Source organism: Pagrus pagrus (genome assembly GCF_965226575.1).
Source record: "Pagrus pagrus genome assembly, chromosome: 1".
Taxonomy (NCBI): Eukaryota; Metazoa; Chordata; class Actinopteri; order Spariformes; family Sparidae; genus Pagrus; species Pagrus pagrus.
Genome location: NC_140185.1, coordinates 31965589 through 31990048, shown reverse-complemented (window position 1 = coordinate 31990048; position 24460 = coordinate 31965589). Strand labels below are relative to the sequence as shown.

The following is a 24460-nucleotide window of genomic DNA, read 5'->3' as shown; positions in this document are numbered from 1 at the left end:
TATAGAAGAACATATGTGAGATTTTCTTGTAATGGAATATAATGGAAAGTCATATATGGTGAATATATGTACATACTTGCTTAATGTGAAAACAGGGGCTTTAAGGTCCATTAATAATCAACTGTTCTGGTTGTGTACTCGTCAAAATAACCATTACAGATCTTTGAGTCTGTATGGGTGTGCGCTGCCTTGGCATTACAGATTATGTCGCCATTTACTCCAGAACGATTTTGTATACACAATAAAAAGACTAACCGCCATGTTTGTTAGCCATGTCCTCAGCATTGGAGAGTCCTTAAACCACTGTGTCAAACAAAAGGACCCAAAATCATCAAGCCTATCTGTGAAAAAAAAAACAGTCAATAAACCATTTGCATCAACATTTGGCAGACAGTCATCTGTTCTTCTCAACTTTGGATCCCCTCTGTATTTTCTCTCCGTCTGAGTCGTGCCCAGATTTATATTTATAACGGACGCCGCACAGTTCAGCAGTCTGGAGTATGAGTTTTGTCAAAGTGATTCAAATGTCCTCCCCAAGTAATAGAGGCTGGAGGAAGAGGCCAGCTGTACCCAGGATGCACACAAGGACAAAAACCCACAAGAAGATCCTGTCGATGACCATGGCGACGTATTTCCAGTCGTCCTGCACCTGTGAAAGGATCGCAGAGAAAACATTTTCAATGATACGGTCACAGTTGAAAGCAGACTTTCCTATTAAGATCTTAAAACTATAGTTTAAAATGTGAGAGCTCACCTCCTTTGCTTCATTCTGCAGTCTCATGTTCTCTGCTATGTATTTCACACTCTCAATGGCCTCCGTAACCTCGGGGGAGAGCGGCAACAGGGGCATTATTCCTCCATCCAGAGATTCAGAGCTGGAGCACTGACTCCCCCCTCCGACGCCAACAGCACTGCCTCCGGTCAGCGCCCCCAGACTGCCCAGTCCTCCGCTTCCTCCCCCAGAGTCTGAAGGCAATTTGCTGGATCTCTGGTGCCAGCAGCAGTTGCAACGTCCCTCGCAGCACAAGAACGCAGAGCCTGCACCTTTGACCGAGTCTCCACTTAAGTTATTGAGGTTGGAGAGCTCTGTGTTGTTGAAAAGCCGCTGGCGGTTTGTCAGGCTGGACACCACGCTGGAGGCCAGGGCCTGAGGTTTGTGCTGCTTCTGCAAATTACCTGACGAATGAACTGCACAGGGTCTTGAATTCATGGTTTGAACATTGTCAGGGACCGTCACCTGCTCGGGGTCCCTCTCTGGCCTAGTCATGAACATCACCCGGGGCAACAGTCCCAGGAACACAGTCCGCACCCAGCAGGGCATGGTGTGGGTCTTTGGTGTGCGGTAGTGTACGTTCAACACGAAAACAGTAATGACGATAGAGAGGGTGACGAAGATCATTGTGAAGAGGAGGTACTCGCCAATCAGCGGGATGACTAACGAGGTGGAGGGGATGGTCTCTGTTATGACGAGGAGGAAGACGGTTAAAGACAGCAGGACAGAGATGCACAGAGTGACTTTCTCACCACAATCAGACGGCAGGTAGAAGACGAGCACGGTGAGGAAGGAGATGAGGAGGCAGGGGATGATCATGTTGACGGTGTAAAAAAGTGGCAGACGGCGGATGTACAAAGAGTAAGTGATATCCGTGTAGATCTCCTCACAGCAGTTGTACTTAATATCATGTTTGTAACCAGGCGCGTCGATGATGATCCACTCTCCAGTCTCCCAGAAGTCCTTGAGGTTGATGGTTGAACCTATTAGCACCAGATCAATCTTTGCCTTGTCGTACGTCCAGGAGCCAAACTTCATGGTGCAGTTTTGGTAGTCGAAGGGGAAGTAAGTGACGTCAATCTTGCAGGAGCTTTTGAATATGGCTGGAGGGATCCAGGTGACATCACCGTTGTAACGAAGCAGGGCCTTTGTTTTGTCATCAACCTGGAAATCTCCAACTGCACTGTAAGACGTAAAGAGTTAGAGAAGAAGAAGACAGCGAAGGCTGAGTCACTCATCTTGAGTCAGAGATTGAACAGAAGGTTTAAAATTAATTGAGCATTGTGTCAATGTGTGTGGAGATATCAATCAAAAAAGAGGCCTTGTGGTTTCATGAATTCTTAAACCCTCCATTGTTCTGTTAAAAAAAATGCAAAACAGAAAATGACCAATGCAAAATGAGCAATGGAGGCTTATAAAGCTTTGTCATTGTCTGGAAGTCCTCTAAGGTAAATGTACCCAACAATCAATGAAGATGTTGAGCCAGGTTTTTAATTTGTTGTTACGCTCACTTGTTGTACAGCACAATGTCTGGCTTCCAAATCCTGCTGGACGGCACTCGGATGAACTCGACGCCGCCAAAATCTCTTGGATTCCATCTGAGTTTGTAGTCATTCCAGATCTGAAAAACAGAACAAGGTGAGTCATTCTCATTAAAACAAAAAGTCAGAGAAATTACAATGTCGTACAAAACGTCCACGGATGTAGCTAACAATTTTAGGTTAACTTAAGATAGTATGCTACGAGCTCTGTGAGGCTGTACTAGCAGTGTTTTCTTTTAAAGGCTAACATCAGCATGCTAACTTACATCTTAGTCTAGTGTAGAAATGATTTAGCCATAAACTATAGTATTGGACAAATAAAAATGTTGATGTTGAAAACTTAAAGCTGCTTGTAGTGACTCTCATCTTTGTAAATTCTGGTGGCCCCTGTGGACAAAGGCAGTATTAACACCACCGCCTCCTGTCATACATATCTCAAGCTGGCTAGTGTGTGCATTTGTTTTTAAAAGTGAGTGCTGTTTTTTTTTTTTTTTAAACAAAGCTGTCTGCAGGATGCATGGAGATAAAGGTAATATATCTATTTGTGGCCATGAAACATAGTTTTAATTTGATGGCTTATCCAACAGTCAGAACCCCACTCGGTGACAGACATTAAGAATAATTATAATAACTAATTATATAGGTCATAGGTAGAGGCATCAGTATGAAACTGAGACTATTTCATTATCAGTTAAACGTTCCTTGTAGTATGTATAAGGGATCAAGTTTATATAATTCATGTGCTTGTCTAGATCAATGATTGAAATCCATCCAGTAGTTATCTCCACACAAATAGTTACAGGGTAGCCAGAGTCATTAGGATGCATCCTCTGGGGATCACAAACATCTGTACGAAATGTCATGCCAATCCAAAGTGTTGGACTGAGCGACCGACGGACCGACACAGCCATTCCTAGAGCAAAATGTCCTTTCCGAATAAACCCAATAGCAAGTGCCAGGATGCCACGTCTGCAGGCATAATTTTGGCAAGTGCATTCGTTTTAATCCAAGCGAAGCAAGTTTGTCATAAACAGCTTTATAAGGAAACAAAACAGATATAAAAGCCAGAGGGTAGCAGTTGATTCCTCCTGGTGATTATCGTTAACAATGCAACTCTAGTCTGATTGATATTAAATGCATTCTGTTGTGAAATGCTCCTCATAAAAACAATGAGAAGTCGTCATCTCCAACTGTGGCATATAAACAGCGTAGCCTGGGAGGAGATATAATGGACCAACGAATACAGTGTGTTTTATGGACCTTTTGGCCACTGCCTCTTGACCCTCTCTTGAGGACAGCCGGTGATCCTCATGTGACTCATAAAGCAACAATAATAAAGCGATCTTAATCAGGAAACACTGTGTATCTCATGTGTATTCTCGGATTTGGATGGCCAGCAGGGGAAATGTACCTCAGCCTGCTGTTTGTACATTGCTTAGGGAGACTCTACAACAACTGATGACATTAAATTAAGCGGAAGAGTGCTTCAACTCTCAGCACCGAAGAAAAATTACAACTCAACCCTTTAGCATGAACATGGCTCCGGCACAGATGAGTATTTGCTCAGTAATATGGGACCTGGAGACGGGCCCTGCCTCATTTGATTCGAAGCTGGTTCACTGCACTGCGCATCATGGCAGCAGAGACATCTTCTGGGACTGAGTAAATGACAAAACCGTCAAGCCATGTATGGAAACTGATTTGTTTTTGCTCTGTATGGTTATAAAACGGAACTGAATTTAAATCGGTTTAATCTTTTAGGTTCAGTATCCTGCAGACGTTTGGAGGTTTTCTGTCACTGTGTCAAAAGGAATATTATGGACTTTGGCTTGTTCCATAAATTCCAGACAACTGTCAAATTATTTAAAAAAACATTATGAAATTGACCATGAAATCTCAGTGCATTTGCTTTATAGTTTGTTTTTTTGTTTTTTCATAAAAGGACTAAAAGGATCAATGTGTTTAAAAAGCTCCCTTCCATGAATTATTCAGCTTGTCAGTCCAGCCCTAAAGAATCATGTATGACAGGAGGCGGGATCCAAACTTGATGTCCTTGCTCAAGACCCATTTGCACAGTCATGCACCATAAACTTACGTGTCTCAGCCACAGATTTGTCTCCATGATCTGATTGACTTCATCCTAAGAACAGAGCAGAATTGATAATGAAGACATTGAAGCAAAGAAAACAATTAAAAGTTTAAACATTTAAAAATTACAAACACCGTCAGGGGCAATCATCCAGATCACCACTGAGGTTTGTTTGTGCTGTCTGCATGGTCAGACCGCTGCGTATCCCAGACAAGAGGATTAAGAGAAGCACACCTGAGTCCTCCACGCCTGTAGCGTAACCCACATGACAGCTGGAGCCAGGGGGTCGCCGCACAGCCTTAACTTTTTGTGGGGGTCAGGTTTGTGTGTGTGACTTAGACCGTGAATGAACAAATCTCATGACCCAGTGCATAACATTAACCATTCATGTTATGATTTCATATACAAGAGAGGTTCTGCATGGCTGGTAAGCACAGGTGGACAGAAGGCGGCAGGACAACCTTAATGGGATTATCTCTGAGAAAGTTTGATGGGTAGGGCACACATCCTGTATCTTAGCACCAAATCAGACGAAGATAAAGGTGCAATATGTAATAATTGCCCACCTCTCGAATTCATACTCCAAACAAATATGGGGCAGCATTTTACCAGATTAGCTGCTAACTTTGGCTGTCTTAGCTAGTTTGCTCAGTTATGCATGCAGCTAGTACTGAGTGGCCTTACGAGACAGGATGGGCTGGGGCTAACTGGTTAACTTCAGCAGATATCTAAGCAACACAAAACATAGACTTCTTTGATACAACGCCCAAACTCTAATTTCTCCCCATTCTGTTGATCATTTTATTAATATTTGAATATTTGTTTTTACATATTGCACTTTTAAGATACACAAATAGATTATGTTCTGGCTCACATCAGATGAACCAGGAGGTACCTTGAAAGCTTGGATATTGTTTTTGGAATGATCAAAATGCACGAGTAGCACCATTTTCACCAGGGAAACATTCATTAAAAACATGGCTGACAACATGACCTGATGTAGTGATGGCGACTGAACAGAACAGTTTGGAAAATATGCTCATTTGCTTTATGCCCAAAGTTACATGAGAAGATCTCATGTGTCTCATTTATGCTAAGCTAAGCTAACTGATTCCTGGCTATAGCCTCATATTTGATGGGGTGCTATGTAACAATAAGTAGCCGTTTACGTTTTATAAACACTTCTTTAATTGCCAGATGTGAGCAGGTTGTAACGTAACATGAAAAAATGAGACCTTCTCCATCTCTCTTTGCCTGTAAGCCTGTGGATGTTGTTGTTTAAGATGTTTAATGCTGCTCGACTGCAGATTTCTTTGTTAAGGATAAAGGACGTGACTGTATGCACATTCTTGTGTCTCGTCTCAGTGACTCTCTCCACAGAGAGCAACAATAGCTAACGTTAGTTTAGAAATGGAGTCCGCTAACATAAACTAATGAGCCCCTTTATTCAACAGACATAAGTGTGGTATCAATTTTCTCATCTGACTTTTGCAAGACAGTGAGTAAGCACAAAATGTCAGACTGTCTCTTTAAAGAACAGTCTCTTGTGCCACTGTACCACGGCACCACCTGCTCCGCAGCCCTGAGGCAGACAGCCTGTGATATGATCCCTGATTGAGAGATGATGACTGAGCCAGCTCTGCCGATGAGCTATTGATGGGCTAAATGAGCTCATACAGCCCTGCTGTAATTGCTGTAGGCTGACCAATACCAATTGCATCTGGGTTAGGAGCACCAGGTGTGGAGAAGGAATAATAGTCATCCATCAGCACGGGGAGCTCCGCAGCGTGCTACATCAACTGAGTTAAGGAGAAGCTAACAAAATATCCATTACATTTCTGTAGATCCAGACAGCTCTTCAATACTTATCTAGCTCTTAAGAGACAGAAAAAAAAAAGGTTGCCTGTGCAGATATAGACAGGCTACAATGTGTCAGACCCAACATTATCCACTTTAATTACCAAACCTTGTGTAGCTGCTACTATTGCAAACATTGGGACTTAGGTTTCTATTATAGGCTGCATTTTTCAGCCCATCTCCATTAGAAAATTGACCATATAGGTCAACTGTGCAAACAGTAACGCATATTTATTATTAGGCAGCAACCTCTAGTGGCCGTAGTAATTTATTACAGCAGCAAAGGAGGAATTCAGGTAATGGAGTATTAAGAGCGACAGTCTGCATAAGGAGGAGGTTTGGACAAAGGGATGGCTCAAACAAACACAGGACTTGCACCCAGGAGACCACGGAGTTATTTTAACGTAGTAGCAGAGTTAAATTACGTCACATACGTAATGTAACGCAACAAGTGTGTAAAGGTTAACGTGAAGTAGTTCGGCACGTATGTGTTGTTTTGAATGCAATATTAGAATAAAAGAAATAGTTTGTCATTTTGGGATAATCAACACATTGTGTTAAAAATAAATAAATAAATAATTTGCAGTTAGAAGCGGGGGTTGTGTACAGGGGATAGGTGGATTTTTTTTTTTTCCTGTACAATATATCGCTGTTCTTTTTGTAAATGAGCTGTCCTCCCTGTCCTACATGAGCCTTTTTGCTTAATTAGCGTCACCTGCTCTAGACCTGTCTGAGCCGAGTGAGAGAGCCGTCTGTCCGCCCCGCCAGTCTGCAGTCAACAAGCTCCGGCGAAACCTGCCACTAAATCCACAGCTGCTCATCTGAAGTGGCAGTGATTGAGGCTGCCGTAACTGAGAGATACTCAGACAGCTGACATTTCCCATCTTGTCTTGGCCAGACTCAGACTCACAGCCCCTCCACCCATCTCCTCGGGATGATAAACCAGGGGCTTGCACAGGCAGGCCCATCTCAGGTGTCTCAGATGGTGATTGTCACTTACTCTAAAACTTTGTTGGTCAAAGTCCACAAATCGACACAGGGACCTATTTCTTCTCATTCTTCTCAGACCCCTTCACACTTAATGCTGTCGTTACGTTACATCTTCTTGTCACAGCACAAACAGTTTTGTTGTAGGACACTTACCACTTTGACCAGCTGTGACATGGACACCTCGAACTGTACAATGACAGGGTCGGTCACATTTTCCACCGGTCGTATGTACTGGTTGTAGTTGGAGAATATGACGGAGAATAGCTGGTGCTCTGCATCTGAACAGGAGCCTCCTGGATAAGAGCAGAGGGTCAGACATGGATCTGTCACTGCAATGTTATTTATACAGTACAGGTTGGTGACTAACAGACAGGTGATTGTTAGTTAGTTCTCATCGATTCAGGGGAGCAGTGTATTCATATGTCACAATTCCAATGTTATTATTATGATTATTAATTAATAACCTTTTTTGTGATCATGTTTACTTCAAGTCACCATGACTTGCTCTGCTGTATGCTAATTGTAAAGACTGATAATAATTGGCACCAATACCAATAAATGCCTCCCATGAATGAATGAATATCCATACCTTAACATTTATTACCTTTAGTTACCAGAATGTTTAAGTTAGGCTATATTAAATTTAGGCTTTTCATGTTAAAATATTTCTGATTACGCATGGCCTTCTGGTATATATAATAATAAAATATCTGAATGGCTAATTTCGTACGAGTAGCCTACAATACAAATACAAAATCAATAATTGTGGCAATATTGTTAAAGAAAAACATTTATGTAAAGCAACAAGTAAACAACAATTATGTTACCTGACAGGAGAAACAGAAGAAGGGACCATGTGCGCAAAACGAGGCAAAAAACGGCGTCCATCCTGTTTTCCAAAATGTTTCCAAATGAATCCAGCAGGGTCAGCGTGGCAGCAGCGCTCCGTGGAGCAGACAGGAGGAGAAAGTGGGAAGAGTGAAAGCGCGTCGGCAGCTCCAGAGAGCGGAGGGAGGGAGGCAGAGCCACGCTGAGGCACAAACCTCACGGATAGGAGGCACACACCACTTCAAAAAAAGATGCAACCTATAGCGACCTAATGTGATAAAACAAACTGGCCATTTGACTACTTCGTTCAGACAGGATGTGTCAGCTTTGTTCTGCCACAATCTCCTCCTTGGAAATGGGAAAAGGACACTTGAACCGAGGATTGCGCATTTTACGCATGATATTTAAAACCATATATTCATCATATGTATATCTCATTCAGCTTCTAACTATGAGTGATGAGATCCTCCATGAAACACCATTTTCTGCCAAAGTTTATTTTACATGAGAGATCTCTCAGGTGATGTCACCCACTTTCCCTACCTTCAGCAGCATGTAATCAAAATCTGATGACCAAATCTGATCAAACCACACCCACACGGTCTTGATATAGCAGATTAGCTACATTTGTTACTACTACACTTTGATTCTTGTTTTCAGGGGCTGTAACTTCAATCTATAAAGACATTTTGGCAGCGAGGTTGTGCAGAGACAACATTTCCTGTGGACCCAGGTGGTGTTCACACATGTTCTCCCCTCACAGTGTAGACATCCACATTAAATTACCAAATAGCCCTCAATTCTTCAGACCAGATCAATAGCCACTGTGTGCCACTGGGATGGGATTACGAGCATAACAGAATTTCTCTTGATTGATTCCTTATTGATTTAGATTTTCACATAATATCCTGTGTGTTTTGTTTCCCAAAAATATGTCAATATCTGTCGGAAAGACCACTTCTAATTGAGATACAGCTCTGTATGTGACTCATGCTTTTCTTTCTTCCTGTCATGATTGTGATCTCAGAGCAGTATTTTCTTGCCTGTAGGCAGCAGGGTGTCCCAGTGGTTTGACAGTTATGTCCTTCATGTGGATGAAAGGGGAGGGGGTGTCCAAATGCTTTTTAGTCCTGCTGAAGTGCCCTCAAACGATAAATAAATCCCCACCAGCAGCACCAGAGATGCTGTTTGGTGTCTGACCCTGCACTCTCAACTCCTCTAAGTGGGACAGGTGAAAAGAGAATCGCCCCCGTGAGGGATTAATATGGGATTACATCACGTGGAAATGACCTTCAGGAAGTTTTCCCAGGACAGGATAAAAACTTAGGTTGTTTGTGCGCCTTGCATCATTCAACAGGATCATCTTTACAGACAAACTAATAATCTAATGTCCACTAAGTCCTCACATTTTCAAGGAAAATATTATGTGAGATCTTTGCTGGTTTGTTGGTGCTTGCTTATGTGGCAGTACAATTCTCAGAGCAATGTTTCCATGCATATCTTATTGGAAACTAATGACAAAAGGCTGCTGACACAAGGCTTGTGATTTATGGGACCTTCCACTGAGTGTTGACTGACGACGCCTCCCACTTTGTTTGGACTGAAACAGATGACGAACTGTTGATGGGTACGCTGTTGCCCTGCGCCATCTCTCTTCACTAATGACAGGAAGCTAACAGGTGTATGAAGAAGCCTCGAAAGAGCTTGAAAACTGTGAACAGAGATTAAAGTGAGGCGAGCTCGGCCATTAACACGGATGCCGATTGCTATCTCTTGATTTAAATGAAGGTCTCACAAAAGAACCAACAGTCTGCAGAATCTCTAACGAGCCCACTCAGCACTGTTTATTGAGCAGTAAATGTGTGTGTGTGTGTGGGTGAAGGTTCAGTTCAGCATGTGTTTGTGTGCTTTGTGATGCATCATTAATGTGTGTGCCTGCATCTGCCCGTCTGTACAAATAAGCACTTAACAGAGATCATCTCTGGTGTAAGGGCACAAATGAGTTGTCATGAGATTACAGTGCGTAGAGCAAACCTTTTTTTTCCCCTTCATAGATTTAAAGGGCAACTCCACAATTTTTACACTTTAGAGTGTGCTTACAGGTCTTGGGGAGCACAACTACACTGAAAAGTAGTATAAACTCTTTTGTGGCTCCAGAGGAAGCTGCATGTAGTCTGATAAATTACCTCCAGTGATGTCACTCTGGCTAAGTTGAATTTTGGGTACTGTAGGCAACAGGTTTTGAAAAGTGGTCCACTATAACTGTATTGGACTTATTTTGGACCATTTATAAGCAAATGATCAAAATCGATACAGCTGAACCAGAAATATCACCTTTTTCATTCCCCATATTCTTCTTCCTTTTACAGACCTGGTGCCTACATTTCCCATAATGCAACTTAGCCACTGAGTGACATCACTGGAGGCAATTTTTCAGATTACATGCAGCTTCCCCTGGAGCCACAGAAGGCTTTATACTACTTTTACCACATATATAGTAATACTCCCCAAGATATGTAAACACACTTTATAGTTCAGGTCTTTTGATGTACTTAAAAATGTATATAACTGTTTAAGTATACGCTATGTTTTGAACATTTTTGGTACTTGACCTTGCTGTTAGACAGCCTTTTCCTTTGGCACTATGTTCCTTCAACCGTACAACGTCTGTATTCCTACACACAAGTGCAGCTGTGCCTGCCGGGCACTGTGTCACGGCGCAGATCAGCTGTTTCAGTGGCTGTCTGATGGGAACGTAAGGTGCCAAAAATGTTTGAAATATAGCGTGCACTTTAACAGATATATATATTTTTAGGTGTGTATTCTTTTAGGTATACATTTTGCTGTTGGTTCCGTTTACAGCAGTGCATTTCTCTGCTTCCCTGACGGTGCTACGCGCTACTTCTCCACACAGTCGGAGACGCCAACTATCCCTTTAACGTGTAAAATTGGTGGAGTTACCCTTTAAGTCTTAATACAGATTTTTGTTGAAGGGTTTGTGTTGGGGGTCCAGGGCTATAACCACGGCAAAAGTACCGGTCCTCAGGGTCCATCTCCGGTTTTGTTGTATCAACATATTTTTTTGCCTGCTCACACATTCTCACATTTCAAGTGAACAGCTGTCTTATCTATGTGATGAAATGCCTTAATTGGCACATCTTCAGCTGACGTATTGGCTCTGAGGATAAACTTTATTACCGGCAACACGGATTAACTGAGCACTTTGGCAAGACCCTGACAACTTTAAGACTTTACTGGGGGTTTCATACATTTAGTCAAACTGAAAGAGGACACACATTTAACTTTATTAATCGTTCTTTAATCACACATCACATTTTGGTAACATAAACACAAGAAAGGAGTCAAACAACGTCTGAGTGATGCTCCCCATATATCTGTCATATACTCCTGTAGCAGTTCGGCATACTTTAGTGCAGTGAAAGGTGTATTCAGTCCGGTTCTGCAGCTGTCCTTTGGAGACACGAAAGGAAATGATCTGCGGTGACGCCACATTAGGTCCCTGCAGATGCTCAATTTCCTCAAAATATTGTATTGCTGTAGACCACATGGTTTTGATTAGCAGGAGACATTTTATCTGTTTTCTATCTCGCACAAACATCATCTCTGTTTTGTGATGTGCACAGTGAGAGGCTGCACGTACTCTTTTCTTTGACTTCACCCTCTCAAGTGCCTCATTGGTGGGGTTTGGCACAGACTTTGCAACTACTGGCCTGTATCTGCTTATAAGAACGCTTATCCTAACAGCTTAATCGCTGAAAATAATTAAAACTCTCCCCGTGTTCCCCCGTTAATCATCATATGCGAGGTGTTTCTGAGCTGGGCTGCTGGTTGGGAGGGATCTGACTCTGGAAGACAGGCTGGAGAAATAAGCCCAGGGTGCCCACCACACACACTATCACAAAGATCCACAGGAACATACGATCCACCACCATGGCCACATACTTCCAGTCCTCGATCACCTGCAAGTATACGGAAAAGCAAATTTGAATTAGCCAGAGTGCATGTTTTTGTCACAGCAATCTGTAAGCAAGGCATTTATTGTCATAAAACAACAGCACTGCAGTGATCCTCGTTTCAGTGTGTTGTCTGTGGACGCTGCCACGTCTCTGAGCAGCCACTCGGGGGCAGAGAATGCAGCTGAGTGAATGAATAAGTGAATGTGTGAGAGTGCTTGCTGATTCTAGGATGTTTGCATTAAAACAAACTGTAAAACCCTGATATCTTCTATACATCATTGTCTTCAGAGTTCTCTAATATCCTTTTCCATGTATTACATCCAGTCATACCTTAATAATATTGTTTAGTAAAGGTAAGCTTATTCGTAGGATGCTCACTGAATAATATTTGAACAGAAACATGCAAGGGCTGTTTCCATATTGCTGAGACCTAAACTGAAACAGCTATTGACCCTTTCACCCCATTTTCAGTGCTGCCATGGGTTGTTTGTGAAACGACTAATTTCTCATTCCTGGTTCCCTCCTTCCTTTATTGATTTATCAGAGAAAACGATTGATTGCCTGAAGTATGCCTTCAATTTTCTGGGTCACAGCCGCTACTTAAGGTTAGTGGTATTCCTTCCTGCGCCTCATGGGTCACAGAGTGTACAGTAAACACTTTTGATCCAGTTTATTGGGATCAGGATAGATGGAAGAGGAGGGCTCTGACAGTGGAGCCTGATTATTAACATTTTTTGTGAATACCTAATTAGCTGTATGATTCTCCTCGGGTTGCATAAAGACAGTGAGTGGGAAGAAACAGCTTGCTCGTGAGTTAAAAAATCCACCTACTAGTATCTCTGAAACTCACAAACAACCCCATTTTGAGTTAGTTTACTCCATACATAAACATAAATATAAAAAAGAGTCAATTTGTAGAGAAGCTACACACTGTAACTACAGTATTTCTTTGTGAACATCTTTGCACCCGTATGTTTTTGTCCTTTTTGAACCACGCATTTGTATTCCTGGCTTCAAACCTGCTATCTAAATTATCCACAGTGCAACTTGAGCACTGATAGCAGCACATGTTGTCACTCTGGAAAGAATTTGGAAACAGTTTTACCAAAATCTTGAACTATTTCCTAAGATGCAGGTTAAATTCTGAAATATTTAATGAGACTGCTCTGGAGTTTGGTAGGACTTGATGGTCAAGATGCAAAGATGGTTTTATGCATCACACTGTGTCCTGTCGTCCAGAGAAACTAAACTGTGTGTCTTCTCATGCTGTTGCTACACAGTAGTAAGCCTACTATCCCTGGCTAGATACTAAGTGCGAGACCTAAGAAAAAAAGGAAGCATTAAATCTGAAAGGATGCAGTAAACTCACCATCGAACACCCAATTTTTTCCCTAATAAAACTACACTGAAAACACCGAATCAGTGGAATAGGAGTGGAGAGCTTGTTAGCTTAGCAGTTGGTAAGTTGCAAAGTCCTGCAGTGTGTCTGGCTAACAGAGCTATTAGCTTACAACAGAACTAAACACACAGCAGAGCTGAGGACGCTTCTGGACGCTTAAAAATGTTTTACAGGATAGTGCCATGACAGCGGTGACAAATGTTAGTCCGCTGCTCTGGTATAGATGCAATGCAATAAAACACTTGGTTTATGTGTGTATACATACACTCTGATCATCATCATCGCCCATCATGTGCTCAGCCACGAAGCGCACCCCGTTCACAGCCTCCTGGACGTCAGCAGCCCACTCTGAGGTGCTTCTCTGCTGGAAGTCCTGGGTAGAATTCAGACCACTGGGAAGGTAATCATTGGAGCGCAAGTCCCCTTTCCTGTTGGAGTAGCTGTAGTTTAGCGGAGGAGCTATATTTTTGTGTCCTGGGGTGGAGAAGGCAGAGTCGGAAGACAGCAGGGCAGAAGACGACATGGTGATACCTGCTTTTGATGCAACTGGGTAACCCAAGCCCATAATGGCTCTCCTGGCCCGTAGACACCGCTGCTGGCGAAGTCTCTGGCGTGCCGAGTTATTGTGAGGGCGTCTCATGAAGAGTAGGGCGGGCAGTTTGACAAGAAATATCAGCTTGACCCATGAAGGCATGGTGTGGGTGCTGGGAGAGCGGTGGTGCACGTTGAGCACGCACACACTGGTGATGATGGAGAAGGTCACCAGCACCATGGTGAACATCAGGTACTTGCCAATCAGGGGCACATCCAGCGAGGTGGGAGGAACAATCTTTGAGATCAAAAGCAGGAACACAGTTAGAGCCAGGAGGACGGAGATGCAGAGGGTCATCTTCTCCCCGCAGTCTGAAGGTAAGTAGAAGACCAGGATGGCCAGAGAGGTGATCAAAACACAGGGGATGATCAGGTTGATGGTGTAGAAAAGGGGCTTCCTCTTGATGATGAAGTCATACGTGAGGTCCACATAGGTGGGATCCAGAGGGTTGACAGTCCGCCTGCCTGGCAGTGCCAAGATGTCCCACTCGCCGCTAGGAGTAAAATCATCCATGCTGGCCACATTTGACTTCAAGATCAGGTCGATCTCAGTGTGGTCGTACGTCCAGGAGCGGAACTTGAGGGTGCAGTTCTGTTGGTCGAAGGGAAAGTGCTTGACCTCAATCTTACAGGCGCTTTTGTAGATGGCCGGAGGAAGCCAGTTGATGGTGCCATTGAAAAGGACAATGACATTGGTGAAGACTGTGACCTCATAGGTACCATCGGCGCTATGAGGAGGGAAGAGAGAGAAACTTGAGGCTTGTGTTATCAAACCTGCAATCTTAGATAAGAAGGAAAGCTACTTTTTTTTTGTACAAGGACAGTCAAATCAATATCAACATCAAAATCCACAGAGGACAGACTGAAACCTTCATCATTTATACACTCTGTGGAAGCTTCAGAGAATCCGTTGAGAAAGAAATTAATATTGAACAGAACAAAAACAATCCTAATTCTCAAACGTCTGGCTGTAAGAGTTTCCTGTTCCAATCCAACAATGTAGGCTGAACCTTATAGAGAGAACATGGACAGGCTCTTTAAAATAGTAACTGTCTGTTTAAATTTTTTAACATTAACATTACAAACAGTACACAAACAAAATGCTCTCACTCCCAACTCAAATACAGCAGCTTGATCAGCGGCCTTAAGCTTCAAAGTAGGACAATCTACGTACCCTTGTAGCATCAGTTTTGGGCTCCGTGGATGAATAAGCAATAATAAATATGCGACGCCCTGTCCAAAATAAAGGAACTGACAAACATTTTACATATATTCTGAGATTTGATATAACTTTGGGACTTTAATTAATGTAAAGCTACTAAAAACTACTTGGTTAAAATGACAAACAATATAAGAGAGGTAAAGAGGGACAGGGGTTTTGATAAGTATGTAATTGTCATGATTGTGGACTTGTGTGTTGTATTCTTCGGTGCTTCGTGTTTTTGTTCCGTTCATATATTCTCAGAGGTGCTTCGCAGAGGCTGGGCGTGGCTTTCCTGATGGCTGGAGCTCCTGCCTCTCACACACCTGCAGCTCATCTGATCATCAGCGCCAGCTCAAACACTCTGGTCTTCTCTCCACTCGCTGCCAGATTGTTTTCACCCAATCGACGTGGTATGTGGCTACGCTGCAAGCGCTACTCGCAGTAAGTTTTTGCTCTTGTGTTCACCTGCGTGACTAATTTTGTATTTCCTCGCCCTCACCAGAGCCTGTGCTACCTCCGAGCTCCAGCTCAGCAGCCACCCTGCCGCCTGCTGTTTTTCCACTGTGGATCCTCCTTGTCTCACTCACCTGTACCTCCACCTAAGCCTCAGCCTTCACCATCGTGAGCCCCAGCTACTCCACCTGCTGAGCCACCAGCCTGAGCCTGAACCCGAGCCTGCCTCCACTGCCAAACCACTAGAGAAACCTAAATAAATTCCTTTTAACTTTTTCCCTGTCTTGGTGTCTGCTTTTGGGTCCAACTAATGACCACCTACAAATTGTAACAGTAATATTTTGATCCAATTTATACTATATATGATTGTGTACTAGGACCTTTCTATCGATCCTATCTTTATTTATTTTATGCTGTTTTACGTAATTAGCGTCATGGTAGTTTGTCTGTACTTGATTTTGTTAAAAAAAAGACAATAAATACAGTTAGAAATAAACCTACTTGGTTAGGTTTAGGACAAGATCATGCTTTGGGTTACAATTAATCGTCAAGCGACGCACAGTGTCACAACCCCCGCAAAAATCACTCATTTCAGTATCAATGAAATACGGAAAGCCTAGAAGAGCAACAAAATTGAGCCATTTTATCTCTATTCAAGTAAGCAGGGCGCTAAACTGGGGGTTAGCTGGCTCGGTCGACAGAAGTCTCCAGTGCGGTCGCTGTATGGGCCGCACAACATGGAAGGTCCTGGTTATTTTCATACCCGGGAAGTCGAGCTTTTTTGGCTTCATGCACCTCATTATACGTTCATGCCCCAGAAGCCGCCAGTAGTTACGCTACAGGGGTACAGCGCCATACCTAGAAGCATACGGCCACTGATGCACACATCTGTATAACAATATGACATTCCAGTGATGCTTACTTGTTGTACAGGACAATATCAGGCAGCCAGATGTGTCTGGAGGGAATGCGCAGTTTGTCGATACCTTCATACTCTGCAGGGTCCCATGACAACCTGTAATCCTCCCAGTGCTGGAGAGACAGAGAGAGATGGCCGTCAAGACCAGCTCATTTCCAATTACATGCTTCATTATCAGTGGAATATGATCCCAATTACAGAGGCAGTTTGTTCCACATTGAGAGAAGAAGAATGGATATGGTTTAATTCAAGTTCAAGGGGAAAGGACATTTCACAACACAGAGGCTGAGTGAGAGTATATGACTCTGAGCTTCATCACACTTACCTGAGTGAGCCAGACATTTGTAGTCATGATCTGCTCTCTTTCATTCTGGAAATGTACAAGCGAGGTGGAAATTACTTTTAGAGCAGTTTTCATGCACAAACACAACTGACTCAATGAATATGACAGTGGATGTGACCAGTGTTTAGATTAAGCTTCCAGGCTACTGTCATCTTTACTCTGGCATTTAGCTTGAACGAAGGTCAAAAACACCTGCATGTAATTACTCCACAAATTGCCTGTTAACATGTTTGTTGGTAAGCGTTGTGGTCACACTGCAGCGACATACGCTTCCACTAAAGTGATACCAAATGCCAATTGTGTCGAAGGATACAATGCAAACTCGTAAAGTGAGGCTGTGAATGGGCCTTTCTGCCTGAGTCTGCAGCTGGGAGGAGCCGCCACTGTAAATCAGAGGGGAGCCTCTATCACTGTGGCTAAAACAGCTTTATGGCCCCTTTTAATCCAATGTGCTGAAGTTTCAATCTGGACATGACAGAGGCAGAGATCACAGCTGACCACATCTATCCTCCACTTCATCCATTCTTTTAGAGCTACAGCCGCTCTGCGCAGGCAGGTTTGTAATTAACTGCCTTTTTTTTTAAGCTTTGTGACTCTCCCCTTGTCTTTTCTATCATCCTCTTTCTGTTCCCCTCTTTATATTCTCACCCTCAAACATAAATAAGTACACACACACATCCTTCACGGTGGGCAGGAGTATTTGGTCGTCTTACCACGCTGATGAGCTGAGCCAGAGACACTTGCAGCTTCACCGTGACTCTCTCGGTCCTGTTGACAGCCGGGCGGATGAGCGGGTTGTAGCGATGCGTTCCCAGCAAATAGTTCATGAGACGCTCCTCTGAGTCAGCACAGCTGCTACCTGGTGACACGGTTTAATTCAATGATTATTTCTATGCACAGGTAGTACATCCAAAATGTAAGTATCATGACAAAACCTTTGAAACATTGGATTCGGTGTTTAGTGGAGAGAGACGATATGCCCGGACAAATATGGACATGCTGTGACACTGAGGTGTTCAGATATTGGACCATCAGTTCCATGCTTCTTGTCTTCATTTAACATGCTGGTATTTTCCTAACTTTAATCCATTAGGACCAACATTTACAGACTGGCTCCATCTATTTCCATAACTGTTTTCTTAAAACTGCTGAGTTGGTTGTTTGAGGCTACTATATTCAGCTGTCACACTGAAGTATTTTTGAAATTGAGGATGGAGCTGTCTGGAAAGCACTGAGTGAGATCTCATTGGCTGAGTGTAGCTGCTGCAGTGGTTTTTCCACTATGGCCATTCTGGGGGGATTAAGAGGTGAGAAGCCATTACAGCAACGTAAAACAGGGTGTACTTAAAGCTGCTGTAAGCGTTAACAATTGAGCTAACTCCCTGTCCGTTTTGCAGTTAGCAATCTCCTCCATTCTCTCTTTGTCACCACACATTGCAGGACTTGGTTCTTTTTTTCAAGCTAGCTTTCTTTGCCTCTTTCTTTTCTTCAAGCGTTTTTCATCACTTGGCCTTGTTCAGGAGTACAAGCTGTCATCAGGAGCGCTGGAATTGGTAGCTTTCCCTGTTCCGCCATTGCTGGTGGAGGTACTGGAACAAGGGGCTCCCGCTCTCAGACTGGACCGCCTCTTTGTGAAGTTCTCTGTCCTGATTGGATAAAGTGGGCAGGGATACCAGAAAGTGTGTTTTCTCTTTTAGTTCATGAGCAGGGGAGGAGAGACATGGGTTACTGACCAAACAGTCGGTAACAGTGATTACAGTTGGAAGTTGGAGCGTCTTAAGCGTCTGTAATGTGACGTGTTTCTGAGTGATACAGAGGGTGTAATCACAAGAGGAATATTATGTGTGATTGGGCAACTCAAAACGGGCGTGGCTTAGCAAATATGGTGATAAAGAGCTGTAGAGGAGTACAGCCACATTTCCCTCAGGGGGAGGAGGATGAGTGAGAAATGAACAAATTAGACTTCAGACATGCTCTTTGAAAATCTTAAAGTTTTTGCTAAAAGCGCTCCTCTGACCCCATGGTATTACACTGCATGTTGCTCCAGCCCGCTACCCAAGGGTCAAGTGTGGTTATATACTGTGATCGGGTTATCTTGTTGCCTCCACATCACATTTGATGACACAAAGACACATAATTAGTATTCTTGTTAAATTGTCATTAAGGTTAGGTGTTAACTGTTGGTCCATTACAACACATGGTCTCATGGTCAACTACATAAAGACTGGAGACCACACGACACCACCACGCCCTTACTTTCTCCTCCTTTACATAATGGGTGCATGTGCTACTTCCTGCTTTATAATGGGCTACATGTGGACAGGGACCGGTTTAGCTGTTGAACCTTTGATGATGTACTGTCACAGAGCACTTGCTTCTCTTCCACCATCCTCACATCCGTGCAGCAAAAAAATCCATGCAAGTATTTTGAGAGAGAGTGTAACATTTCTTCTTTAGTTTTTCTTTGTCATCCTGCACAGACACTCCCTGCTGACAAAGCAGAGGTCTACCTCTTTGCCAAAACTCTGAATCACTATGGAAAGGAAGTAAACAAAGTTGTTTAGCAAAATATTGCCCCTCCTCTATCTGTTCACCCAAATGCGTCAAACTGCTTCATACGAACTGCACGCACAACTTCCCAAGTCCTGGGGGAAACAGCAGCTGACAATTAAGACAGCCAGTGATGTCTGTGTTGTGGAAATTATATTGAAATGTTATGAAGGCCCCAAAGACATTTCCAAATAAGTAATTACATTTGGGATGAGGGCAGATATTTCCACAGCATGTTAATAAATCTGCTTTTGCCTGAAGCCAATCCACTGGATGTATCTCTTAAATTGAAAATAAGCTGTGAATACAAACACCCCACCTCCTTCCCTCCATCCCTGATAAACGACGGCCGTGTCAGGGGTGAAGACGAGCCTGATTGAAACTGATGATCGGCGCTTCTCAACTGGAGCCGAATGAATACATGTAGCGCCACCTCTTCCATTTTCTTTACATGCAGCCGGTTATTAATGGCTTCCACATGGTCGGGAGTAGCTGAGTCGACTTACTCATGCGACACACGCCTATGAGGTGAGACTCTTACTGATGGGCCCGTCGAAGAAGAATCGCTGCTGTTGTCAATATTGTGCAGAGTGATATTCACGGCTGAAGATTCATCTCATGAAGCTGTGTGATGATGCTGTGTAGCCAGACTTTCAACTCCAGTGCTTCTCCTCTTGCTCAGAACCAAACTGCGTGTGTCATTATCGGCCCGCAGACTCCTGGAGCTCTGCAGGCCGTGGCTTACCGACGGTCGAGCCCCATGGGTCAGCGCCGTGACTGTGCCTTTGTCAGTCATTTGGCTGCGGTCCCATCCAACACGGTGGGACCTCCACAGCACTCATTAACAGATGGTGTGTTGTCAAAGCCCTCGGAGACCGGAGTCAAACAAGCTCTGCCTTCCCCAGAGGTGAAGGCCACCGGCACACCATCCCGGACTTGTGATTACCTGCCGTGAACCGCCAGCGGTGGGTGTATGTGTGCGTAGATGAACAGCGCCTCTCGTAAGTGTTGACATTACGCTGATTGAAAGTGAGGTCAGGCGTGTTAATGCAATGCTACTCAGCCGTTGTGGAGTTGATAAGGTCACTCTGCATACTTCACACTGGAAAAACATAATACCACCAAAATGCAATACAGGTGGAGACATGGAAGCAGAATCAAGTGTGTGAATGAGTCGACACACAGGGCAACGGTTGAATGAGGGGATTTTTTTCCTTTATATTCCACTTCTTAGTGACGACATAATCAGTATTAGTGAGATCAGGGAATTATTCTTCTGTGTTTTCTAAGGGGCAAAGGGGCACTAAGTAGATTTGGAGAATTGTAATATTTAGAATATTAATGAGGTAATAATACAAACTCAGAAATATTTATTTTTTCCATAAGTGAATAAACAAGCTGTTCTCAGAGGAAAATAAGGTCCCCAGAACACTGTTTGAAGCTAGAAAGGTGGCAGGGTCCGCCAAATATAAACAAAACAGTAAAAAAGTAAATAAATCTTTCTCTTTCTTCTCCAAAACTAGGAAGAAGAAGAAGCTTGGTTTCTGTGTCACACGTGAGGATTCATGTCACAACTGACCGGCAAAATATTTACAGATGGAGCATAAAAAAAATGTGATATCAGCTTTGGAGCGGACAGTTGAAACATGACATTTACTCAAGAGCAACTGCTGAGGGGGAGGAAACCAAAAGCAGTGCTGTGACACTGCCAACAAACATCTAACAAACACCCTGCCAGCTAAGGAACACTTAATTTCATTGCGGCTTCTCTCATTGACTCGAATTAAAACAGCTTGCAAACACTATTGTTACTGTGGCACATAATTGTGCTTACATCGATGTATGTGGGGGGTGGGGTCCTGCCCCCCCAACCCCCCCAATTTACACCTATGCTATGAATGTCACCCTAGTAGGTATTTCACTTTCCTGTGTAAACTTTGAGTCTCACTGATACAAAGGTTTCCTTCAATTGTTAAAACAATTTTACAGGTTTAGGAAGCTGTTTCTTATTATGGTTGTTACCCCACACTAACTATCTCAAACCTTCATATGAGTGCTGATTTGGTGACATTGGGCCACATTTGATAGCAGGACTGACTCATCAAACTGTAATGACACTGTGTTGAAACACAGTGGTATCATATCTTAGCTGAACTTGGAATTGAATGCCATTCATGCCTGTGTTTTTGAAATTTTATCAAAAATGTAATACTATTATTAAACATTACTGTGTGTATTAGAAATGAAAGGGAGGGTTTTTTTTAGCTTGATTTTTATCATTTAAGCCAATGAGCCACTAAAAACTGCAGCTGCACTCCGGCTTTGGGACACTGATGACAATCAAAGCACTTTTACGCAATTAAATCTAGAGTTGAAACACAGATAAGAACACATGCCAGAACAACAGTCAGTAGGTTAAGTCACAGAATGTAAATAAAAACGCACTTACAGTGGATCAGAGAGAGAAAGTAAGCGAGGATGCAGAGAGCCCGAGTCATTTTTTCGGCACCATCTGATCCGCGGGAGTTGCCAGTGATGAAGCCTCGGAGCTGCGGTGTTCAGCGCTCTTCCTCTCGGACATGCCGGACTTTACGCGCTCACGGTTTGGACACTTAACCAGCACTGTGCTGATGCCTGAAGAACAGATCATTAAGGCTACCGACTTGCGAGATCTGTCGCCTCATGGCAGGGTTACTTTTACAATCCGCCCTGAAAAATTCACCCAGTCTGCTCTGGGTAAACGGCTCCTTACGCTCCAACAACGCAGAGCTGCAGCCTGTCCTGACGCGCTGCTCTCTCCGTCCCCAGCAGGTCCTGCAGGTCCTGTACCCGGTCTGACATCAGCTGCTGTAACTTTACACTCAGTAGCTGTTTTTAGATGTTAGGTTATAAACACCACTGAACAGGTTATTTGCTTTATTCAAAGAAAGTTCAAATTTAAATTGTTTGTTCTTTCTTAAACATATAATTTTGCTTATGGATTTGGTGAGGACACGCCTTATTGTTAGGGAAGTAAAGGCAGTCAGTGCACCTAGTATGACCCATTATCTCTCTGACCTCTTTTGCCTCCAGATCCTAATATGTGAATTCAGCATCTTCATGCAAGCCTGAAAAGACGCACTTAAATGCACTTAAAGGAGAAGTTCGTGTAATTGTCATGTCACATGTTGCATCCTCAATAAGACAACCCCATGCACCTGAGTCCAGATGTTGATATACACATGTGCATGGGCCTAATTCTCTCCCCTCCAGCAAACATTGGACTATCCTGATCATTTGCTGACTTCACACTGCCTGGCACAAAGGAGGACTATAAATCACTCTCTGGTCCTGGATGTGAGATTTAGTGAGGTGAGGGTCCAGTCAGACCAGTGCAATCTTAGCGTAGCAGATTTACAGTCGCCATGCTGCTTAAAGCCTCATTATAAAGGCCAGCAAAGGAACTGTGTCATGCATGCGGGGCAGCCCCAAGGACTCACCTGCAGGGTTATAAATTTGGAGTCCAAAGACTTTTATTCTGGATCATTGAGAGCAGATCAATGAGGGCTGATTAGGTTTTGACCTCGCTTGTGTATTCTTTTTATTTTTTTTAATCAGGTTGAAGGTTGAATGAACTGCACAGTTTGTGCATTTGTTTGCAAAGTGTCAGACTATCAAGATGTAGAAACAATTCGATCCATAGAAAAGACCATATGGTTTCCAACCAATTATATATATCTTACATCAGATAATATCCCAAAGCATATGACAGGGATGTGTTCTTCCCTCTCTATTTTCATTCATCTCTGAAAGATACCAAAGTATTTCCAGTTGCAGAGACTAGAAACTTTTATGATTCAGAGGATCAGTCAACATTATGTCACTGCTTGTCTTTCACTTTTCAGTTAGTTGCCTCCTGGTTATGTGTCCTTCAGTGGAGACTTCAGAAGTGAGTCTGAGTGATCTGCACTTCTTTGAAAGCCTGACTGCCTGGCTAAAACAATCTATCTCCTATAAATCATATGCATAATAGTAGATATGCAGTATTTTGCATTAGCAAATTGCCTTGATAGCATTTTCCTTCAACATACCATCTACTAAATGTTCACTGCCATCATCAGAACTCACTTTATTAGTGAGGTTAAAGTTCCCCCAAAACAGGTTAAGACAGACAAAAATACTCAATTATGATTTGTGTCAGATGGGATTCTTTTCCAAGAATAAGTGCAATTACTGAAAAAAAACAACACAATATGCAAATGTGTTTTTGTTTCAAAGTTTGACTGCTGGGCACAAGATGTGTCATACTTTACTGTAAAGTCCTTTGTCAGCGTCTGTGTGCTGGAGTTTCAACAGGACACAACATTTGCATGTTGGACGCTAAGTGGCTTCAAAAACGATCGTTGCGATGTCACAAGATTCTGCTCATAAATAACTGCCTTGAAGTCGGATTTAAGATGAGCACAGAAAAACTTTCTACTTTAAGCAGATGATTGTGAGAACGGCCTCCTGTCTCTGCTCATACACTGTTAAAAAATATATTTTACACACACATTTATCGTGAATAAATACCGTCTTTTGCATAATACCAGAATATAATAAATTTATTTGTAACGCACTTTATATTTAACAAAAAATCTCAAAGTGCTACAACAGCATATATACCTGTAATATGGGAAAATCACGTTTTGAAATAAATCTGCTGCAAAAGTATGGTCAAAGTCTGAAACTTTACATTCTCAGTATCCACTTTTGTATAACACAATTGTTCAGTTTTTAATGGTTTCAAATGTTAATTTAGTAGTTATCAGTATACAAACCCACCCAGTGCTGTAACAGGGAGTTCTTGTGGATGTACAATATAACATAATAATCTGTTGGTAGATCAGTGGCCAACAGATCAGACTGTGGTTGGACTGAGCAGCTTCCAGGGGGGAAAATGCAAGAAAATGCCCTAAATCTAATAGA

The 24460-nt window shown here is 42.9% G+C and overlaps 2 protein-coding genes and 1 long non-coding RNA gene across 3 annotated transcripts; 1 reads left to right on the top strand and 2 right to left on the bottom strand.

Annotated features, from left to right (window-relative positions):
* Positions 1-84: 84 nt before the first annotated feature.
* Positions 85-8186, bottom strand: chrna3 (cholinergic receptor, nicotinic, alpha 3). The gene is made up of 6 exons (XM_084352642.1): positions 8077-8186; positions 7403-7542; positions 4409-4453; positions 2284-2393; positions 755-1955; positions 85-649 (listed from the first exon to the last, which is right to left on the bottom strand). Exons 1-6 carry the CDS (start codon positions 8135-8137, stop codon positions 521-523), a joined length of 1686 nt encoding a protein of 561 aa, XP_084208768.1. The 5' UTR covers positions 8138-8186; the 3' UTR covers positions 85-520.
* A 3220-nt stretch (positions 8187-11406) lies between these two features.
* Positions 11407-22125, bottom strand: chrnb4 (cholinergic receptor, nicotinic, beta 4 (neuronal)). Its single transcript, XM_084349792.1, has 6 exons — positions 21963-22125; positions 17677-17822; positions 16946-16990; positions 16624-16733; positions 13719-14772; positions 11407-12057 (listed from the first exon to the last, which is right to left on the bottom strand). The coding sequence occupies exons 1-6, from the start codon at positions 22009-22011 to the stop codon at positions 11893-11895; spliced, it is 1569 nt and encodes a 522-aa protein (XP_084205918.1). The 5' UTR covers positions 22012-22125; the 3' UTR covers positions 11407-11892.
* LOC311255381 lies at positions 15534-15977 on the top strand. The gene is made up of 2 exons (XR_014622363.1): positions 15534-15658; positions 15751-15977. It is a non-coding gene; the product is annotated as an uncharacterized lncRNA (long non-coding RNA).
* Positions 22126-24460: the final 2335 nt, after the last annotated feature.